The sequence below is a fragment of the Mesocricetus auratus genome, unplaced genomic scaffold (genome assembly GCF_017639785.1).
Source record: "Mesocricetus auratus isolate SY011 unplaced genomic scaffold, BCM_Maur_2.0 Super-Scaffold_100006, whole genome shotgun sequence".
NCBI classification, from domain to species: Eukaryota; Metazoa; Chordata; class Mammalia; order Rodentia; family Cricetidae; genus Mesocricetus; species Mesocricetus auratus.
In genome coordinates, this window is record NW_024429190.1 from 6,894,813 (window position 1) to 6,916,322 (window position 21,510).

At 43.0% G+C, this 21,510-nt stretch overlaps 1 protein-coding gene across 1 annotated transcript in view; it reads right to left on the reverse strand.

The window, feature by feature from the left end:
* The window catches only part of Abca13 (ATP binding cassette subfamily A member 13), a 423,762-nt gene that overhangs the window by 271,523 nt on the left and 130,729 nt on the right, over window positions 1-21,510 (reverse strand). The window contains exons 28-31 of the mRNA XM_040746666.1: window positions 18,754-18,867; window positions 15,460-15,550; window positions 12,501-12,677; window positions 7,714-8,020 (exon numbers count right to left, since the gene is read on the reverse strand). Of these exons, the coding sequence (XP_040602600.1) occupies window positions 7,714-8,020; window positions 12,501-12,677; window positions 15,460-15,550; window positions 18,754-18,867 (689 nt within the window). The remainder of the gene's footprint in view (window positions 1-7,713; window positions 8,021-12,500; window positions 12,678-15,459; window positions 15,551-18,753; window positions 18,868-21,510) is intronic.

A 21,510-nucleotide genomic window follows, 5' to 3' on the forward strand; every position in this document is an offset into this window, starting at 1 on the left:
TTAAAAGATACTCCAATCTTCACAAACATCAAATTGTCACCATTTCTTTTCTGCAAGTGACACCTCATTGATTTACTTTTTAATAACTCTTCTTCGTGGTACGTATGTGTTGCTTGGCTGTGTTAGCACTATGTAGAGTTCAAAGAAGAAACAGTGATGAGATACGTATACTGAGTGAAGTCTTAGTTTTTTGCCATGCAGGCTACAGGAGTTTGATTCAAATGTGGGTTGGTGGCAGCAGTCCAGACTTCATTTCCCACGTCACCCTGGACTCTGCCTGTTCCGCCTCTCCACTCTCTGCTGAGTCCCAGCTCTATCAGTTTTACTACCTAGAACCAACCCTACCAGAGCCTAAAACACAATAGGGATAATCACCAAGACATAACAGTACCCTTGCCTCTTACTTTCTCACTCTCTTCCTTTCTCCTTATCATTTTCCTTTCTAGAATTCATAGTGAATAAACTTATATTCAGCTATCTGTAAGCTCTCTATTGTCTATAGCCCTCTTCAACATGAACAACTTGAGTGGCCTATGACTTGTGACCCAGATGGAGAAGAGAATAAGAAGAGGTTACATTGGCCCCATGACTCATATTGAGATTATGAACACTGACAAACTTTGCCAGACATGAGAAAAGACATTCTTATTTCACATTTGCCTTTCATACTTTCCATAGCTCACTCGGGAAATTCTGGAAGAAAGGCAGAGAGCGACTGTATTGACCATTCTTTGAATCTAACACCAAGTAAAAACATCACACTCACACTGACTTTGAGCATCGGTAGGTAGAAGACACTTCTTACAACCAGAGCAGTCCTCTGACAAAGTGAGCTGTCGCATGAAGTGTCTGCTCTGCTCTTTGTCTGGTGCCTTCATGGGACTGGGCTTTCCTCAAGCACAATGATCTACACTGCACAAACTAATGAGGTCGACAGAGCAGCAATTAGCATGCAATCCAAGGCGAGATGATATTCAAAATTCAAATCACTGCACTAGCTCTCAAGGATTAGCAAGTGGCAAAGCCAGGGCATAAATACGGTTTCTCTTGGTCCAATTATTTCAGCATTCTGGTGTGGGAATCTCAATAGGTCTCTCAAGAACTTAAACATTATCACAAAGCCCTAGGAAGAAAGACTTGGCCCCAGGTTCCAGGATCTGCAAAGAGATGGGTTTTAAGATGCCCCTAGTCATTGCAGTTCCACTTATGGAAAAGTCCCTCTGGGATTTACTAGTGCAGACTAACCCCACCCACAGAGCCTCTGTATCATAAGGTCTTTCTTTCTTCTCCTAATGAGTTATGGATGCACATTACCTGCTTTGTGAAGCAGTAAGTGAAACCCACATCCTATTCATAGTCGCATCCTTCCTAGGGCCAAGAAAAAAAATGTGTCATACAGTAGACTCAGGAAAAGTCATTTAAAAAATATGGATAGTAGAATAAGCATATCAGTGAATGATGTGCTTGAAGGCAGAGTATGTGTGAAGGTGTCTGCAGCTTTGGCTGGGGCTAGTCTTCGTTGAACAGAACTAAGCCATCTTGTTCAAGACCACATTTCTGAGCTTGAGGCAGCACTAACTGGACGCCAGCTCCTGTTATGATCACCAAATCACCCCACACAAGACCAAACTTCTCCAACTACCATATTAGATAGTGTCAGAAATTACAACCCACAGGAACAAACTGCACCCCTAAGACAAAGTCATCTCACAGATGATGGTTAAGGAAGAAGCAGCAAATAGTCCATTGGAGAAATAGACTGAAGACCGTGAAGATGCAGGAGACTTCCGAGAGCTGACCATAACTGGGTGTCAGTCTTTTTAGCTTGGGTTGTGAGGTTGTTAGAAAATAAATAGCATTGTGTAAAGGGACCTACCAAGTTTAAGGTCAGCATTACCATTGCTGCTTTTGAGGGGAAGAGTGTAAAGAAACTGAAGATTCCCTGAGAGTTCAAGAAGCCACAAGCTTCCTGCTCACTCTTCCCCGAGATGTTTGGTGCACAGAAAATTGAAAGTGACACAGCAGAGTTTATTTCTTCTACTTCCCATGACAGCCGTTGTCATCAACCTATGTTCAGGGACTCTCAGCGGGACGTGGCAAGTCCAGGGTAGGGAAGGAGAGCAAGACAACACTAGAGGAGAGCAGTGTCTATGAAAGTGACTTGTAGTTAGACACAAGAAGAAAGCATAAAAGTATAAAAGGCCTGCCTGGGTATCTATGTGGTTAAAACTGACATTTTAAACTCATCTGTATCTCCTCTTCATTTTCTACTCTTCCAAAGACACTGCAAAGACCACATATATGGACTCCTCGTAGCCACCAACCAACCAGACCCAGTAAGTGCAAACTCCACAATCTCCTTCTATTGGGCCCCACCCTGGGATGCTATGAGTTGAAGGATTAAAGCAACAGAAAATAACTGAATTAACAGCATTGTCTCTACACATAAAGTCATTTTACAGTGTCACTGCAGTTTTTGGTTTCAGAAAACGAGTGCCCTGTCTTACCATTCAAAGCCATGCATTAACACTTGAGATTCTGTGTTTATGAAATATATTATAGTTTCAATCATGAAACAGCCATTGACAAGTATTTTATATGTCCATTCCTACACTATCCTTGTAATAATTACATATGTATGACTCTCACACAGCCCCACCCCTGTCCATTTCTCCAGTCTCAAATCACACTTGCCAGCCCATCCTTCTCAAAGACACTGACTCATGGACTGATAGCTGATGTGACATGCAGAGAGGAACAAGGACAGAGAGAGGAGGTATTCAGTGAAGAAGACTAGAGATTCTCACTTGAGGAAAGTCAAACAGACTGTCTTGTCAGGGATGGATTGCCACCTTCCTGCCTGTAGGTGGGTCCTCCACCTGTCGGGATCTCTTCTTCCTCAGTTATTCAAGGTCACAATGACAAACCTCCTGTGTACACATCACCAGTGTTTCCTTCTTATTAGATTATTCTTATTGCCACATGGATTTTAAAAGGAAAATAAAACAAAATAAAATAGACCACTTTCTACCCTAATTCCCCTCACATTTGTAACAAAACTCCTGAGGGTTGACAACCAAGGCATTAATTCTTTCACAGGCACCATTTGTATTAAAAAAGAAAAGAAAATGAACACTGCCTTGGTTTTCCATCTTCCTCCATAACTTGGGGATCTCTACATGTAGCAATATTTAGCACTCAGAATATTTCTCAAAAAGCTGGTGATACCTAACCTGTCTCAACCTACTTCAGGGCTGAAGGCACAATGACAAGATTTGCTGTAGCATTTTACAGCCATCTTTTGCAGTGTACCATTATAAACCCCCTGAAAAGGACAGGGAAGTCTCCAGTCTCCATCCTGAAGCAGCAGTCCACTTAAAACCCAAAAACAGCCCAACCCCATAGACAGCAAACACAGCTCTGTTGATACCAAGATGAGATCACCACCTAGCAAGGGCAGTCATCTCATGGAAACTGTCTCTTAACAATAAGGGAAGTTTTTTTGGAGCAACTTGCTCAACTGGAACTTAAATAAAGACCACAGATTAACAAACACTGTCTAGTCATACACACCTCCCACCCACGGCCCCAGTTCTTCCTCTATTTAATCCTAAAACTTAAAGCAGTAACATTCTATTTTCCCGGAATGCACATTTTGATTAAATACTTCATCAACTTTTAATGTCACCACTGATGATTTGCTTTAAGGTAAGCACCCTGGACTGAACACAAGAACTCCTGGCCCGAGATTCTGGTTATAATTCTGTCCCTCCAAGCTGGGTGGTGGTGATGCACACCTTTAATCCCAGCACCTGGGAGGCAGATGCAGGCAGATCTCCAGGTTCAATGCTAGCCTGGTCTACATTGTGAGCTCCAGGACAGCCAGATCTACACAGAGAAACCCTGTCTCAGGAAAAATATCTGTTCCTCCAGGTGTCAGGTGACATCCTCATTTCTCAAGGCCTTCCATAGTCCCATGACACTCACATAGTCTGTAGTTATACAAGCCCTCTGATCTTAGCTCCTCCCATCATGCTTTGGTGCAGTCTTCTCTTCTGACTCTACACATGCCAGGCCATGCCTGTCAAAGGGATCTTTTACCAGCTGGGCCTCCGTCCAGAAATACACCTTCTCACTTTTTTGTACCCCTCCAAGTCTGTGTTAACACTATTTTCATGGTCACCCCCACCACACTCTCTAACTCCGCTAACACTGCTAACCTCCCATCCAACTTCTGAACGCCACGGCCGTTACTGCCATTGAAGTTCACCTCCCTGTCCGCCGTCACTGCACTGTAGAGTTCCCTGAACTGTAGGTGCCCCCAGAGTAGGGACTTTCTGCATTGTAGAGTTCCCTGAACTGTAGGGGCCCCCAGAGCAGGGACTTTCTGCATTGTAGAGCTCCCTGAACTGTAGGGGCCCCCAGAGCAGGGACTTTCTGCATTGTAGAGCTCCCTGAACTGTAGGGGCCCCCAGAGCAGGGACTTTCTGCATTGTAGAGTTCCCTGAACTGTAGGGGCCCCCAAAGCAGGGAGTTTCTGCATTGTAGAGTTCCCTGAACTGTAGGGGCCCCCAGAGCAGGGACTTTCTTCACCTGTCCATCTCTCTGACTCACCCCAGACTTGGAGACTGACAAACAGCACACAAATGTCACTGAATACATTAATAAATTGATGAATATGTAACTTGTTCAGTGAGCAGCAGGGAACTACTGGAAATTATTGAACGAATATGCTTTAGGATGTTTACTTGGGTGACTGATTTCTTGAAAGATCTCAGACTGCCTCAGTCACCGCGGGCACACTGAGCCTCCAACAACAGGTATCTTGGAACTAAATGCAAAGGAAGGAACTACCACAAAGAGAAGTCTCCAGGATTTCAGCCTTTGAAAGAGGGAAAATAACTTCTTAGCTGCTTCAAGCAAGTAAAATGAACAGGTCTGGGGAACCGCAAAGTGGTATCCCAGAGAGCAGGCAGAGAGAAGCGACTTGGTGGCATCAGAGTCGCACTCAAGCATTTGCTAACTCCAGCTCTCCAACGGTCATGGCTCACATTCACAAGAATGGATCACCAGTGGGTAGAGAGGGGACGCCTTCACCACGCTCACCCGGTGCTTCCTCCCCAGTCTTTCTCACAGTGCTAAGTAGAAACGCAGGCTACCTCCAGCTTTCCATGAGCACATGTGTTAGTGTGTTCATTATTCTTCCCAGGGAATGCTCAGGTCAAGGTGGACAGTGTCACCCTGTGGCTTAGCCTGTGAACCAGACTGGAGGGACCATATGTCTTACCACCCACATACACACAGCCCCCAGTTGTATACATGGTGCTCATAACACATTCTGGAATTTGAAGGAGACTGTTGTATGATTTTTTTATGTTCACCATATCCTACATTTTTAGTAATAAATTTAAATGGAGCATCCGTGCATGACACGTAATCAATGACAGCAATATTCTTGGTTTCAGCTCTTGCTTCCAAGAAAAAAAAAGTACTTTAGAAGCATTTTATAATGTCGAAAATGTTCAAAGTAAAAACTAGCATTGCTTTGAAAGGATAGTAAAGTTTTCATTTTACAAAAAAGAAAAAAGAAAGAAAGAAATTTTTCTGTCTTATCAACCATTTGCCTAGTTCATCAGTCCGTTGGCAGAAATGGGACCTTGGTCTCTCTCTGTGTCCATGACCCTTGATCTCTCTCCCACACTAAGATGCCCCGAAACACACTTAATCAAGCTGCCCTCTGGCCCTCTCCAGCCTTCATCCTACCACCATAAGGTATGCATCCCATAATACCCCCATCATCAACAGTGTACTGATAAGTTATAATAGGTGAGGCACATGGCTATGCAGAAAGGAGGAGACAAAAAAATCAAGTGGCTTGTTCTCACAGAGAAGCCACCAATCAGCTGGAGACAAGGTCTGACTCCAGAGGTCAGATGTACAGCAGCCATTATGTGCGGCATCGTTGAAAGACAAGTATCTGATCTATCCTCAGAACTAGCCTCCCATGCAATTACCCCTTTAATGGCCTTATGCTCACCCCTCAATTCCTTCTGTGCTCAGAACGGAGCCTCTGAGAGTCCCAGTGGATGCAGTGGACAGGGAGACCAAACAACTCACACATGTTGCTACCCAGGGTCAGATGTGGGAGTAGGTGCTTGTGAGAGTAGCCTCCACCACAGGGAAGGAAGAAAGCACAGCTGTTCCTGCAGCCTGTGGCAGTGTCACGCCACCTCTTAGGCACACTTCATGGTTTGACTACACTCAAGTGTGTTAGTGAATGGTTGAGTTTACCCAGCCTCGGCAAAATACAGCCCGTGCTCTGTCTGCTGAGCAGTCTCTGCCTGGCTTAGCTAATACCACCCAGCTCTTCCTCCAAGTTGCCTAGCCAGCTGATCCAGCCTTAAACAGTACTTCCTGCTGTTACAGCTTGCTTGCCAAATTACACAATTTAACTTCCACACATTCCCAGATTGCTAACGGTATAACCAAGACAGAGAGCCTCGTGGGACTCTTCACCACCCTAAATAGTACAAAGCACTCAGCCTACTTTTTAAGGATTTCAGCCAAAGAAAGAATCACCTTCCTCTGCATCCCCAGGAATAAAAAAAGTAGAGCTGGAGGCCGGGCTGGTGGCTCACGCCTTTAATCCCAGCACTCGGGAGGCAGAGGCAGGCAGATCTCTGTGAGTTCGAGGCCAGCCTGGTCTACAGAGTGAGTTCCAAGACAGCCTCCGAAACAATACAGAGAAACCCTGTCTCAAAAAAAAAAACAAAATAAAACAAAACAAGTAGATCTGGGAGCCAAACATGCACAGTCCTCCTGACTAGTGTCCATCAACTTTATTCTAACTTCGTTGAAAGCTAAAGATGTCCAATAATCGGGTTTTAAACTATAATTGATTACATTAAAGGGGTCTCTGAGTTTCTAGAGGGCTTTATTTCCAGGAATTAGCTCCAGATATAAGAATCAACAAATATATAAAATAGGAGGCATACATACACACTCACACACACACACACACACACACACATACACACATACACATGCGTGCGTGCACACTCACATGCACACACACACACATTCGCACACACACACACACATACATACACATTCGCACACACGCACACACACACTTCATCCCTATATTATTTGTTGTACCTAATGCAATGCCTACTATCCCGCCACTCACATGGATTCAGTATAGCTCAGGACATAGAACGAATTCATGTTTTGCTTGGGGAACTTTCTGGAATTTCTATTTCAAAGACTTTCATTCTTTGGGTAGAATCGGTTGAAGCAGAGGGTAGACTGTAACTCAACCGCTGCATTCTGCCTAAATAATTCAAGTATATTTAAAAAAGAAAGAATCTTAAGAAATTAGAAGCAGTAATGGGCTATGTGTTGGTGGCGCACGCCGTTAATCCCAGCATTCAAGAGGCAGAGGCAGGTGGATCTCTGTGAGTTCAACGCCAACCTGGTCTACAGAGTGAGTTCCAGGACAGCCACCAAAGCTACACAGAAACCCTGTCTCCAAAAAATAAAAAATAAAAAGAAAAGAAAAGAAAAAGGTAGGAATGGATTTTTTAAATTTCACTTTGAAATAGCATTAGAGAAACTCAAAGATTTTTTCTCTTTATTCTGTTTTCTAAGAGCGGAATTTCTCTCCTGGTAGGCAGACACTGGAGAAAAAGTTGGCTGACCACCGTTACTCACAAGTCACTGGTGTGGCATGGGTAGGGAGCTGCCTGCGCCTGTGTAGTTGGCTCCAGGGATTCCTGCCCTGTCTGTACTGCAATGATGGCTCTCTCAATTATCTCTTGCAGTGGGACAAAGATGTAGTTATATTTGAACCCATCAGCTGGTAGACTCTGAGGATGAAACTTCCAGGAAGGATTTTTTATCATGTCTGTTCTCATGCTGTATAAGATGTTGGTCCGGATTGTATATGTAACATGGGGTGGCAATTTTCGATGTGCTGATCTGATGTGTCTGTGTCCCAAGGAACTGTTGAATATGATACCTGGTAGCAGGAAAGAAAAAAAAAAGTGTCATGCAACTCATAGATCCTACACATAGGATGAGCAGGACCTGAGATTCTGCACAGCCTCCTACTCCTGAAGTAGGTGAATGCAACCCCAGGAGGCAATCAAACAGAATACTCTGTTCTATAGGCCATTGAAGCAAGACCCTGCAATTCACAGTTCAAGGTACCTTTCCAATTTTAAAAAAGGCAATATTGTGGCATCACCAATAAAAGACTATTCATTTCGCATTTTGAATAGAATTGAAAAATTACTCAAAGCTGATCAGATAACCAAGTATTCTCTCCCTGGGGCCACAAATCCAGCTGGCTGCACAGAATCTCTATCTTTAGGCACTTACGACTTATAGCTTAAATATAAGATGCTGTTCTCTGCTATATAGATTCTCTGTATTTAATGCAGGAAGATTATTATAAGAAGAATTGTGTTCCCTCAAAATGCAAACTACTAGAGGTCAGAAAGTGATCATCTCAGGAGAGAGCATCGTGTGTTTGTCAGGGATTTAATGCACACGTGTCTGTGTGAGTGTGGGCAGTTAGTACACATGTATGTGTGAGTGCATGTGCATGCATGTGGATGCCAAAGGAGGACCTTAGGTGACCCTTGCCACCATCCCCCTCCTATTCTCTGGAGACAGGCTCTCTCACTGAGCCTGAAGCCCTGCCGGCAGCCACAAAGTCCCAGCATGGGTGCTGTGAACGTGAACTCCAGCTGCACAACAAAATCATCTCACATCCGCATGGGTGCTGTGAACGTGAACTCCAGCTGCACAACAAAATCATCTCACATCCGCATGGGTGCTGTGAACGTGAACTCCAGCTGCACAACAAAATCATCTCACATCCGCATGGGTGCTGTGAACGTGAACTCCAGCTGCACAACAAAATCATCTCACATCCGCATGGGTGCTGTGAACGTGAACTCCAGCTGCACAACAAAATCATCTCACATCCGCATGGGTGCTGTGAACGTGAACTCCAGCTGCACAACAAAATCATCTCACATCCGCTGAGCTATGCATTGAACGTGAACTCCAGCTGCACAACAAAATCATCTCACATCCGCATGGGTGCTGTGAACGTGAACTCCAGCTGCACAACAAAATCATCTCACATCCGCATGGGTGCTGTGAACGTGAACTCCAGCTGCACAACAAAATCATCTCACATCCGCATGGGTGCTGTGAACGTGAACTCCAGCTGCACAACAAAATCATCTCACATCCGCATGGGTGCTGTGAACGTGAACTCCAGCTGCACAACAAAATCATCTCACATCCGCATGGGTGCTGTGAACGTGAACTCCAGCTGCACAACAAAATCATCTCACATCCGCATGGGTGCTGTGAACGTGAACTCCAGCTGCACAACAAAATCATCTCACATCCGCATGGGTGCTGTGAACGTGAACTCCAGCTGCACAACAAAATCATCTCACATCCGCTGAGCTATGCATTGAACGTGAACCTCCAGCTGCACAACAAAATCATCTCACATCCGCATGGGTGCTGTGAACGTGAACTCCAGCTGCACAACAAAATCATCTCACATCCGCATGGGTGCTGTGAACGTGAACTCCAGCTGCACAACAAAATCATCTCACATCCGCTGAGCTATGCATTGAACGTGAACCTCCAGCTGCACAACAAAATCATCTCACATCCGCATGGGTGCTGTGAACGTGAACTCCAGCTGCACAACAAAATCATCTCACATCCGCATGGGTGCTGTGAACGTGAACTCCAGCTGCACAACAAAATCATCTCACATCCGCATGGGTGCTGTGAACGTGAACTCCAGCTGCACAACAAAATCATCTCACATCCGCATGGGTGCTGTGAACGTGAACTCCAGCTGCACAACAAAATCATCTCACATCCGCATGGGTGCTGTGAACGTGAACCTCCAGCTGCACAACAAAATCATCTCACATCCGCTGAGCTATGCATTGAACGTGAACCTCCAGCTGCACAACAAAATCATCTCACATCCGCATGGGTGCTGTGAACGTGAACTCCAGCTGCACAACAAAATCATCTCACATCCGCTGAGCTATGCATTGAACGTGAACCTCCAGCTGCACAACAAAATCATCTCACATCCGCTGAGCTATGCATTGAACGTGAACCTCCAGCTGCACAACAAAATCATCTCACATCCGCATGGGTGCTGTGAACGTGAACTCCAGCTGCACAACAAAATCATCTCACATCCGCATGGGTGCTGTGAACGTGAACTCCAGCTGCACAACAAAATCATCTCACATCCGCATGGGTGCTGTGAACGTGAACCTCCAGCTGCACAACAAAATCATCTCACATCCGCATGGGTGCTGTGAACGTGAACCTCCAGCTGCACAACAAAATCATCTCACATCCGCATGGGTGCTGTGAACGTGAACCTCCAGCTGCACAACAAAATCATCTCACATCCGCATGGGTGCTGTGAACGTGAACCTCCAGCTGCACAACAAAATCATCTCACATCCGCATGGGTGCTGTGAACGTGAACTCCAGCTGCACAACAAAATCATCTCACATCCGCATGGGTGCTGTGAACGTGAACTCCAGCTGCACAACAAAATCATCTCACATCCACATGGGTGCTGTGAACGTGAACTCCAGCTGCACAACAAAATCATCTCACATCCGCATGGGTGCTGTGAACGTGAACTCCAGCTGCACAACAAAATCATCTCACATCCGCATGGGTGCTGTGAACGTGAACTCCAGCTGCACAACAAAATCATCTCACATCCGCATGGGTGCTGTGAACGTGAACTCCAGCTGCACAACAAAATCATCTCACATCCACATGGGTGCTGTGAACGTGAACTCCAGCTGCACAACAAAATCATCTCACATCCGCTGAGCTATGCATTGAACGTGAACTCCAGCTGCACAACAAAATCATCTCACATCCGCTGAGCTATGCATTGAACGTGAACTCCAGCTGCACAACAAAATCATCTCACATCCGCTGAGCTATGCATTGAACGTGAACCTCCAGCTGCACAACAAAATCATCTCACATCCGCATGGGTGCTGTGAACGTGAACTCCAGCTGCACAACAAAATCATCTCACATCCGCATGGGTGCTGTGAACGTGAACTCCAGCTGCACAACAAAATCATCATCTCACATCCGCATGGGTGCTGTGAACGTGAACTCCAGCTGCACAACAAAATCATCTCACATCCGCTGAGCTATGCATTGAACGTGAACCTCCAGCTGCACAACAAAATCATCTCACATCCGCATGGGTGCTGTGAACGTGAACTCCAGCTGCACAACAAAATCATCTCACATCCGCATGGGTGCTGTGAACGTGAACTCCAGCTGCACAACAAAATCATCTCACATCCGCATGGGTGCTGTGAACGTGAACTCCAGCTGCACAACAAAATCATCTCACATCCGCATGGGTGCTGTGAACGTGAACTCCAGCTGCACAACAAAATCATCTCACATCCGCATGGGTGCTGTGAACGTGAACTCCAGCTGCACAACAAAATCATCTCACATCCGCATGGGTGCTGTGAACGTGAACTCCAGCTGCACAACAAAATCATCTCACATCCACTGAGCTATCCATCTCCCCACCCATGAAGATGGTACCTTGAAAGTGGCTGTCGTGTTAAAATGATGCTTTCAGAGTAGGCCTTAATTCACCATGACCGTAGCCTTTGAAAAGGGTAAATTTGGCAAATACGTGAGTAGATTACGTAAAGATACTTCAAAAGGACACAAGCACTTGTTAGTCAATACATGCCCACAGAAGACCCTTTCCTAACAGCCATCAAAGGAAACTAATGGGCACTTTGATTTTAGACTTACAGTATACAGAACTATAATGTGATAAGTTTTGGTTGCCCCCACCCCTGGCAGGACTTAGTAGTATTTTGTTACAGCATCCCTGTATCCCTAGAAAACTCACCTTAAATCTCAATGAACTCTGTGGATCTGGAGATTTGTACTAGCAGTAGCATATGTACTGAGTTTGCACAGAGTTCTGGCTTAAGTAATAGTCCAGTGTTTGCTCAAAAAGAACATCACACTTGTGCTGGCTCAATGCACAACTGATAATAGGATCCAACTGGCCATTGTCATTTTTCTTTCCTACTTCGGAGCATCGAGATAGTGTGATTAAGAATAAAAGTGATAGAGGGAGTGTGAGCACACTGCTTCCCATGTGAGATTCACCATAAAATGAAGGCAAAACAGTAAAAACAGACATAGTACATAGTGCTGCCCTAGGGACTGTGAGCAGTTACCTGTCCTTCCAGCCTGGGGAACATCTTTGCACAGGCTCAATTCATATACCTCAGCTCCATTTTATAGTTTATCTAGAAAAAAACATCTTCCTGAATCAATCTAAGATGCTCTTAGGGAGATGAGACAAAATGACCACTTATTGGAGCTGGTGCCTTGGTGAGCACATTTTCTGTCAAGTACTTACTGGCCAAGAAACTATTCTGCTGCATGAGTTCATGTGCCTTGGCCTCCAGGTTGTCAACAGCCTCCACTGCCTGGAATCGGTCCAATACCACACAGGAGGAGAGATTAGCCAAGATACCACCCAAGAACTGGAAGCGTCCAGCTCCCATGTGATTAAACATCTGGTCCAGCATCCGTCCTGGCAACAGCAAACAGATTAGAACAAATCAGCTTCTCTCTCCAGTACTTACTACTTATACAGTGGGTCTCCCACAAATACACTTTAAAATGAATGCATGTCGTTAAAAAAACATAGCTCAAAAGAGTTCAGTTCATACACAAAATTAACTAAGTATCTGCCTATAGCAAACTCAATTTTATGTATGTGTGTGTTTATAAATATATATATTATAAATATAAATAAACTGTATGACATATATATTCTTTGTAATACTGATACATCAAATGGGGAAACTCAAGTAAATTATTGATTTTCATGGAGGCTCTTACCTAATCAATAGATGAATTTTTGATGGATTCATAATATGATGTCTCTATTGGACAAAGGTGAGAAGGAGGAGGAGGGGTCTCAGCAGAAGTAGGTCCGCAGGAAATGTCCTTTGGCCTGACCTTTTCCTGCGTGACCTTTCTTCTACTTCCCACTGTCATGATTTAAGACCTTGTGCCACACCCCTCCCACCATGATGGGCTGATACCTCTGAAACTCAGAGCCAAAAAAAAGTGTTCCTCTGGTAGGATGTTTACATCAAGCATTTTGACACGGCAAGCAAACTTTGATAATTTTTTAACTCTAAAGATAAAATGGCATTTTTAAATGAAAGTAAAATTATTGTAAGAATGATGACAATAGACTTCCCTTAATTATAGAATAATAAGCCATAGGCATAAAGTACTACAGAGATAATTCCTGCTTAGAATAAGGGTTCACTTGTTACCAAAAAAAATGTTCCTAGTAAGAACAATTGGAAGGCATGAAAGACTTTTTAGAAATAAGGGCTGGGAAGATGGCTCAGGTACATTGAAAGCATGAGAGCCTGAATTTAGATCTCCAACACCAATTTCAAAAGCTGGGTGAGTCCGTACAAACCAGTCACTTCATTGTTAGGGGAGATCAGATATGAAGTGGGGCAGGCAGGGTAAGTTGGCCTAGTCAAAGAGCAACGAGCCTCAGGTTCAATGACAGACCCTGTCTCCAGGGAAGAAGGCAGAGAAAAACAGTGAAGGATATCAAACAGCTTTCTCCAAGTTATGCATGTAAGCATGGGTGCAGGCACCTCCACACACATGGTACGCATACATATTGAACAAATAAACATTAAGAATAAAAACCTTTACTACGGCTTCAAACAACAAGCAATGCACTAAGAACTAAGAAACTCAAAGCAAGAGAGATGACTTAATGGTTAGCAGCACTGGCTGCTCCTACAGAGGATCTGGGTTCAGTTCCCAGCACCAGCATGACGGCTCACAGCCATCAGGAAACCCCAGTTCCTGAAGCTCATATGCCCTCTTCTGCACTCAAGCAATAGGGACACATGAGGTGAACATACATACATTCAGGCAAAATAATCATACATAAATTTTTAATCTAAAAATATTTTTAAAAGAACTAAGAATCTACTTATCTAGAGGTCCCACGGAGCTTAGACTTTGCAGTCTTCCTAAGATATGGATTCTAATAAACACCCATTTTTCAATTCAGACTCTTCCCTACCCTGGTGGGATTTCTCTTCAGGAACAGAAAGAAACTAGAGAGCAGGCCCTATAGGATTAAGTGTATGAGGCTCTACCACAGCTCTATGCTAAAATCAAGGAAATGAATGATCTACTGAAAATAACTCCATCTGGGGATGTAAAGTCATTTTTACAACTTTCAATATTAAATACCAGATCATCAATGAAAGATACTCAACATTCATAGAGATAAGACAGAATAACCAAAATTAAAGAAAAAAAATAAAGACCAACAAATGACAAACTGTATAGTTAATAGCAGGGAGTTAAAACAAAATTAGGCTCAATTACGTTGAAAATAGACTTTCAATAAAAAGGTAGAAACTAAGCAAAAAAAGCAACATGAAAAAAGTCACAAAGTAAAGCAGACTGGTTCAACGAAAACACAAGCGGAAAATCTTACATCATGAAATTTGTTTTTCATACTGAAATTCACTGAATAAAATCATGGGACTGACCTAGGCACCCTATATGTCCTACATGTGTGACAGTTGTATAGCTTAGTCTACTTGAGGAACTCCTAGAAGTTGGAGCAGGGGCTGTCTCTAATGCTTTGGCTGGCTTTGGGGAACCTATTCCTCATACTGGATTGCCTTGCCCAGCCTTAATACAAGGGGAGGAGTTTAGTCCTTGCTATGCCATGCTTTGTTAATACCCATGGGAGGCCTTCCCATTTCTAAACAGAAACAGGACAAGTAAATTGGAAGGTAGGGGTTAGAGGGGAGGTGGGGAGAGAAAATAGGAGGGGGGAAACTGCGGTTGGGATGCAAAATAAAAAAAACAATTTTAGTTAATAAAAATGTATCTTTAGGATGGTATGCAGTAGCTACAAAAATTGTAAATTGATTTGGGTTCCATCCATAAACTACCCCTTTAACAATGCACAAAGCTTCCCAAATCGGAAACTCTTGTGTCCCAAAAGTAAGAGAAAATCAATCTATCCTTACCACTTTTGCAAATATCACCCTTACCAGTTATTTTTCAATAAATCTAAGTGTCACACCTAATGAAATGCTTTCCTTTCTCTAGTCTTCCTGCTGTAACCAGAGAACTTCGGGTGTTAGCAAATTTTGTGTTGTATCTGTTTTGAGCCTTCATGTTACATATAGAGAAACAGAAATGGGGAGAGTAAAGGTAAATTAGGTAATGTTGTCAGCAACAATATTAGGGTCCAAGCACTTCAGTCATGGACAGACGTATCCCACCCAAACCATCAGCACCATTACCATATGTGTGAAGATCTTCAGTGAGTTTGTCCATGTCAATATTCAACTGACTCTCTACAAAGTTTCTTATAAATTTGTTTCTCAGGGCATCCTAAAGGAAAGTAAGGAAATTTAGCAGAAATGATTGCATCACACCTTCTTACTTATTAAACTTACACAAAGGTTTTTTTTTGTTTTTGTTTTTTGTCAACTTGACACAAGCTACAGTAATTTGAAAAGAGGGAGCCTCAGTTGAGAAAATGTCCACATCAGATTGGACTGTGGGCAAGTCTTTGTGGCATTTTCTTGACCAATGGCTGTTGGGAGAGGGTCCCAGCTCACCGCATGTAGTGCTACACCTGGGCTGCTGGTCCTGGGTTGTATATAAAAAAGGCAGACTGAGCAAAACCACGAGAGCAAGCCAGTCAGCAGAGTTCCTCCATAACTTACGATTCATTTCCTGTTTCCAGGTTCCAGCCTTGACTTCCTTCCATGACGAACCATGATTTGAAAGAGTAAGTGAGTAACCCTTTCTTCCCCAAGTTACTCTTGTTCATAGTATTTTATCACAACAATAAAAACCTAACTAAGGCAAGACATCCTAAAAAATAGCAAGTCAGCATTTGATATAATCTTGAACCTTGAAAAACCAAAGATAATGATATAAATATTATAATTGCAATGCTGCTTTAATACTTAAATTATGGGCAAATTTATCCAGTGAAGACACAGGGTTATCCTTTCTTTCCCATGATTCCTCCTCTCCATCACATTTGTGCAGGCCAGTTGTCTAGAGAGAGAGAGGTAGTGATACACAGAAGGACTCCAGCCTTTCCCAGACCCTCTCTCGGGCTGATACGCAAAGCTGTGCCTTCAGAAGCAGCTCGTGCCTTCCTCTTCCCTCAGTGTTTTAGCCTTGCCTCACCTGCCAATGGTTTTGCTGTGGCAAGCTCTTCAAAATCAATCTGACTTAATAAAATTCTGCATTTTGATTTTTGCAAAGGGCACGTGTATACTCAAGATATTTTTCCATGTAAAACAACCACAGGAAAACTACAGATGCAAAGAGTCCTCATGTCAGAATTAAGACATGGGAGTTATTAAAAATGTGCTAGTTCTGGGAGGGGGAGATGGCTGAGAAGTAAAAGGCTCTTGCTGTCACACCTAATGACCTGACTTCAGTTCCATAAACCTACAAGGTGCAAAGAGTATACGCTTGCACATACACGTACCTAAATAAGTAAAAAAAAATGGGGGTGGACTTTCTAGTTTGTTGGTGGATAGTGATAGTTATCTATGCTTTAGTGTTGAACCAGTTAGGTCTTCTAGTGTGGTCTGTACCTTCTACATTTAACCCCTTCCCTACTCACCCCTGCCTTGTGATGTAGTGCTTTCATCTAGTCAGGTCTACGGAGACAAAACTGCATTATGAAGTCTGGTCGCTTGCTCTTTCTTAAATCTTGTCTGTCTTCCTTCACTGGGCATTAGCTATTTTCCAGACAGTGTGCAGAGTACTTTATTACACATTAGTTCATTTAATCTCACAGAATTCCCTGGGGGAAATTGCCACTGCCTTTTGCTGGAAGGAAAATAAACTGTAGAACAGATGGGGGCATCGCCCAACAGCAGTAAGGACTCCACCTAGTGGCAGAACCAGGCTTGGACCTCTCTACAAACACAGCTTCCCACCAGCAAAATCCCAAGTCTGAGAACAGGAACCTATGAGGGCCCAGCCTGAGTAAGGTAAAATGCCCAGTAAGGCTGAGTGCACGACTTTAACTTCTGACGCTTCTTGGTGAATGGTACTCAACTAACTACAGAGTTCTTGGGGCACCAGGCTCCTTGGTGATGATAGGACAGGGTGCTGGTATTTGTAGCTACAACAGAGGCCTTACAAAACCTAACCTTTTAGCTGATCCATTGGGAAAACACTTGATAGGGCTTTGTTAACAAAGAAAGCCATGGAAAAACAAATTGAAGTAGGGCAGTTTTACAGCCCTAGGTGCCATGTTGGTGAAGCCGCAGGGCTGGCTGGAGTCTGGAGTCTTGCCTCCTCGCAGGTCTCCTCCCTTTATGCCAGATGTGTGTCTGTCATCACATACACCTGCCTCCGTTCCTTCTCTCTATCCCTTTTTCTTTTGTTTTAGCAGCTGATTCTTGTGGTGAAGCTTCTTTCTTTTCAGACTAGTATTTCTTATGCTGTGAAAGTTTCATACACATATATGGTGTCTACTAATCATCTCCACCTAGAACCTCCTCACCCAACTCCTCTAATACCCCCCTGACCTGTCTCTCTCAATTTCATGTCCTTCTCCATTGTGTTGTTACAGCTCATTCCCTGAGTCCAGTCATGAGCAACCAGCCAACAGCCACATGCCCAAGGGATAGACACTCTCTGCACTTAAGAAACTTGAACTACATAGAAGCTTTTCTTCCCTGGCCAACCCCTCAGTTCATCTCACTTACACTTAAAGACACTATCATTTCCTTGTTGATGCCCAAGGGACAGGCCTGCTCAGGGACTAGGTCACAGTCACATGACTGATGTTAAACATGGGAGAGTAGAATCACACCTACCTGTTGTGACTCCTAAGCCCACAATGTGAACTGTTTATCCAGTGGGTAATATGTAGGCCAACCATGAATAAAATGTGAGCAAATTCTCTCATCTTGCCAGATTTTCAAGTTATGATTTCACAGATGCCCAAAAGTTATTAGGCGATCTGCCTGACCTATCATTTTACAAGTAATGGTTCTTGGGCTCGGAAGAAATGACTCTAGTTTAAAACATAATTGGTCAATGTCTGAGGTTTTTTATTTGCATGTATTAATTATAAATAATAATGGGTTTCATCATGACATCTCCACATTCATATAAATTTTATTATATTCATGCCCTATTTCCCTCTGCCAGCCCCCTCCCACTCCTGTTGAACCCTTCCTTCCTAGCTAGTCCCTTCTGTTTTTATCTAATGTTTTGGTTTTATTTTGTGTTTCTGTTTTGGGTGACCCATACAGAAGTGAGAAGTGATAGCATAATAAACTTCTAAATGAAAAGAATGTCAACTTTTTTAAAAGCATTAAATTTAATAAAATTTAAAATATCATGATTTAGTAAATCGTTAATTTATGTAGTGATAATTTGCATGGGGGAAACACTAAAAATTCACAAAGATTTTTTAAACATATGCAATCTGTTGACAGCCAACCAGGGAACCCATGCATGCTTCAAACTAGTAGGATTTTTTTACAAGGACACCCCAGTATCTCAGCCAGATTACAACAGGTGAAGCCCAGCCTTTGGTCGCTACATACCTGCAACTGGTTGAACATTTGGCCATGTCCACTTCCCTGGAAAAGGCTGGACATCTTCAAAAGTGTTTCCGATAAAGTTTTTATCTTATCCACAAAGTAAAAAGTATAATTAGCCTGCAATGTGGAGCACATGAAGATATGTCTTTAATTGTTTTATCAAGATAGTTCTTCAGCCCTCTATCAGCTACAACAAGGTAGCAAACATCCTATGACCATCACAGGATCAGAGCTTTGGGTGAAAATGTTCCATGCCCTCCGAGGAGATCTGGCTTTCTGACCTGTCTCCTCACTCACTACTGTAATCCCAGGGTTAGGTTCATTGGTATACAGAGCAAATGTCTTCATACTTACTGACTAAGCAAAACACATTTGCACACATCTCCACCTTCTCTGAAATATGTCCTCAAATAATAGCTATAGGTTTGTTTTTCAAGACTACTAGGGATTAAATGTTATTCTTTTATTGCTGCTGGCAGAGTACATTCATACACAATTTTACAAAAATAATTTGATGTTGTAAAATTATGCACAGTCACAAACCCATAAAAATGTTCATACCTTTTCCCTCTCAGGATCAAAAATTTGTCTAGGGAAATAACTTAAATAAATGTAAAGTAGTATCGAAAACAAAGACAGTTACAACAGTTATATCTAATATTGAAAATGGTCTTCAATAATATCAAAAAAGCAACAAGGAAAGAGAGCTTGAGAGTCTTGTCATTTCTCCCAAGGGTCACTGGGAGCCTCTCTTGGCAGCATGAGAAATATGGAACATTCACTACAGCTAACAGAAGAAGCCTCAATACTTAATTTCAGTATTCAGGAAAAGTATGGGCAGAGAGTGTTGTAAGCACTAAGTTAATTAACATATTGCTGCTTTAGTAGCAGACAGAGTGCACACTAAATGCTCAGCATACTGTTAAAAAAATTACACAGGCATTGAAGAGGGTGAATACATAAATGATTTACAGAAACAAGAATGAGAGGCTCCTATGCATAAATAATACAATGTGTAATCTCTTGGAAGCCCAATTCTCAGTCATTTAATATTTGCTGAATTATTGGGATTTATCTAAGTCATTTACTGCACCAGTAAATCCTGAATCCCAGTTTGCTTTCTGTTGCTGTGGTTAACACCATGACCAAAACTTACTTGGGGAGGAAGAGGTGTATTTGGCTTATAGGTTACAGTCCATTTTTGAGGGAAGTCTGGCAGGAACTGAAGTAGAGACCACAGAAGAATACTTCCTGGCTTGCTTTCTCTAGCTTGCTCAGTTACCTTTCTTACAAAGTTCAGGCCCATCTGTGTAGGCATGGCATCATCCACAGGGGCCTGGTTCCTCTTATATCAATCAACAATTAAGAAAATGCTCCACAGACAAGGCAACAGGCACGTCTGATCTAAGCAATTCCTCAGTTGAGGTTCTCTCTTCCTGGGTGACTCTGGGTTGTGTGTCAAATCAACAACTGAAACTAACGACTTATTGGTAAATATAAAATAATCTTAAAATCCAGGATTAATTCCTATATAATAACATGAGCCACACTATCAAATGAAAAAGTTTCTTATATAACACATACTGGTGTATGATGTTTGTTTTTATGGCCTGATAAGATATATGTTAGAAAAAATGAAAAATTACCAAGAAGCTATAGGAATTGATGGGGGAAATCCTTCTGTGTGTATGTAAATAAAGCACTTTTGGCCAATATTGAGGCAAGATAGGTGGAACTAGGAGTCGAGGAGGATTCTGGGAAGCAGACACACAGTCAATCACGATGTAGGTAAGAGAAGACCACATGGAAATGCTCAGATTAGCAGTTGTAGGTTAATAATTAAATCAGAGCTAGCCAGTAAGAAACCAAACAAATGGCCAACAGCTTCATAATTAATATAGTGTCTTGTGTGTTATTTGGGGGCTGAAACTGTGGCAGCGCCCAGGTGGCTGGCGGGAAGACTACACATTACAGGAAATCCTCATCCACAAACCACATGTTAGCTGTATTGATGGAAGGCTCTAAAACCAGTGACCAAACCAATGAGGCTCCCTATCACCAGGACCATGACCGTTAAATGTTATGAGTTAAAAATATACACACAATAATAATGAAACAGGGACACAGAAGAATGCTCAGTTGGAAAAATCCTTGCCTCACAATCATAAGGACCTGAGTTTTGATTCCCCAGAACCCATGTCAACAGCTGGGTATGGGGACACACACCTGAAATCCCAGCACTTGTGGGCAGAGACACAAGGATGCCTGGGGCATGTTGGTCAGCCTGACTTGTCAAATGGTGCAGTGAGACCCTGGGTCAAACGTGAGTTTGGTTGCAGTACATAGAGAAATCAATCTCTAACAGGAATCATCATTCCTGCTATTAGGTTTCTGTGTTGGAAGTTGCTGGACAGGCTTCTGGGAGATCAAATACACCAACACACCAATTGCTGGATGGTGCATGTTGTGATCCCAACCTCCTGGGCAAAATGTGCCCACTGCTGTAATACTAGCACTACTATTGTGGAGTTAATCAAATGCTTTCTGATCAGATTTGGGGCCCACTCCACAGGAGGGAGTTCAGGTCTTGTACAGTAAATGTGGTTCAAAACCCAAGCACATGAAGATGATAGGCACTAATGGGGAACCTGCTATTGTTATTTTGCTAAATGTCCATGCTATGAAATGACTTCTAAATGCTTGTGTTTATACACAGAGACTCATGATACACAGCCTTGGTCAGCCAAGCTACTTAACAGT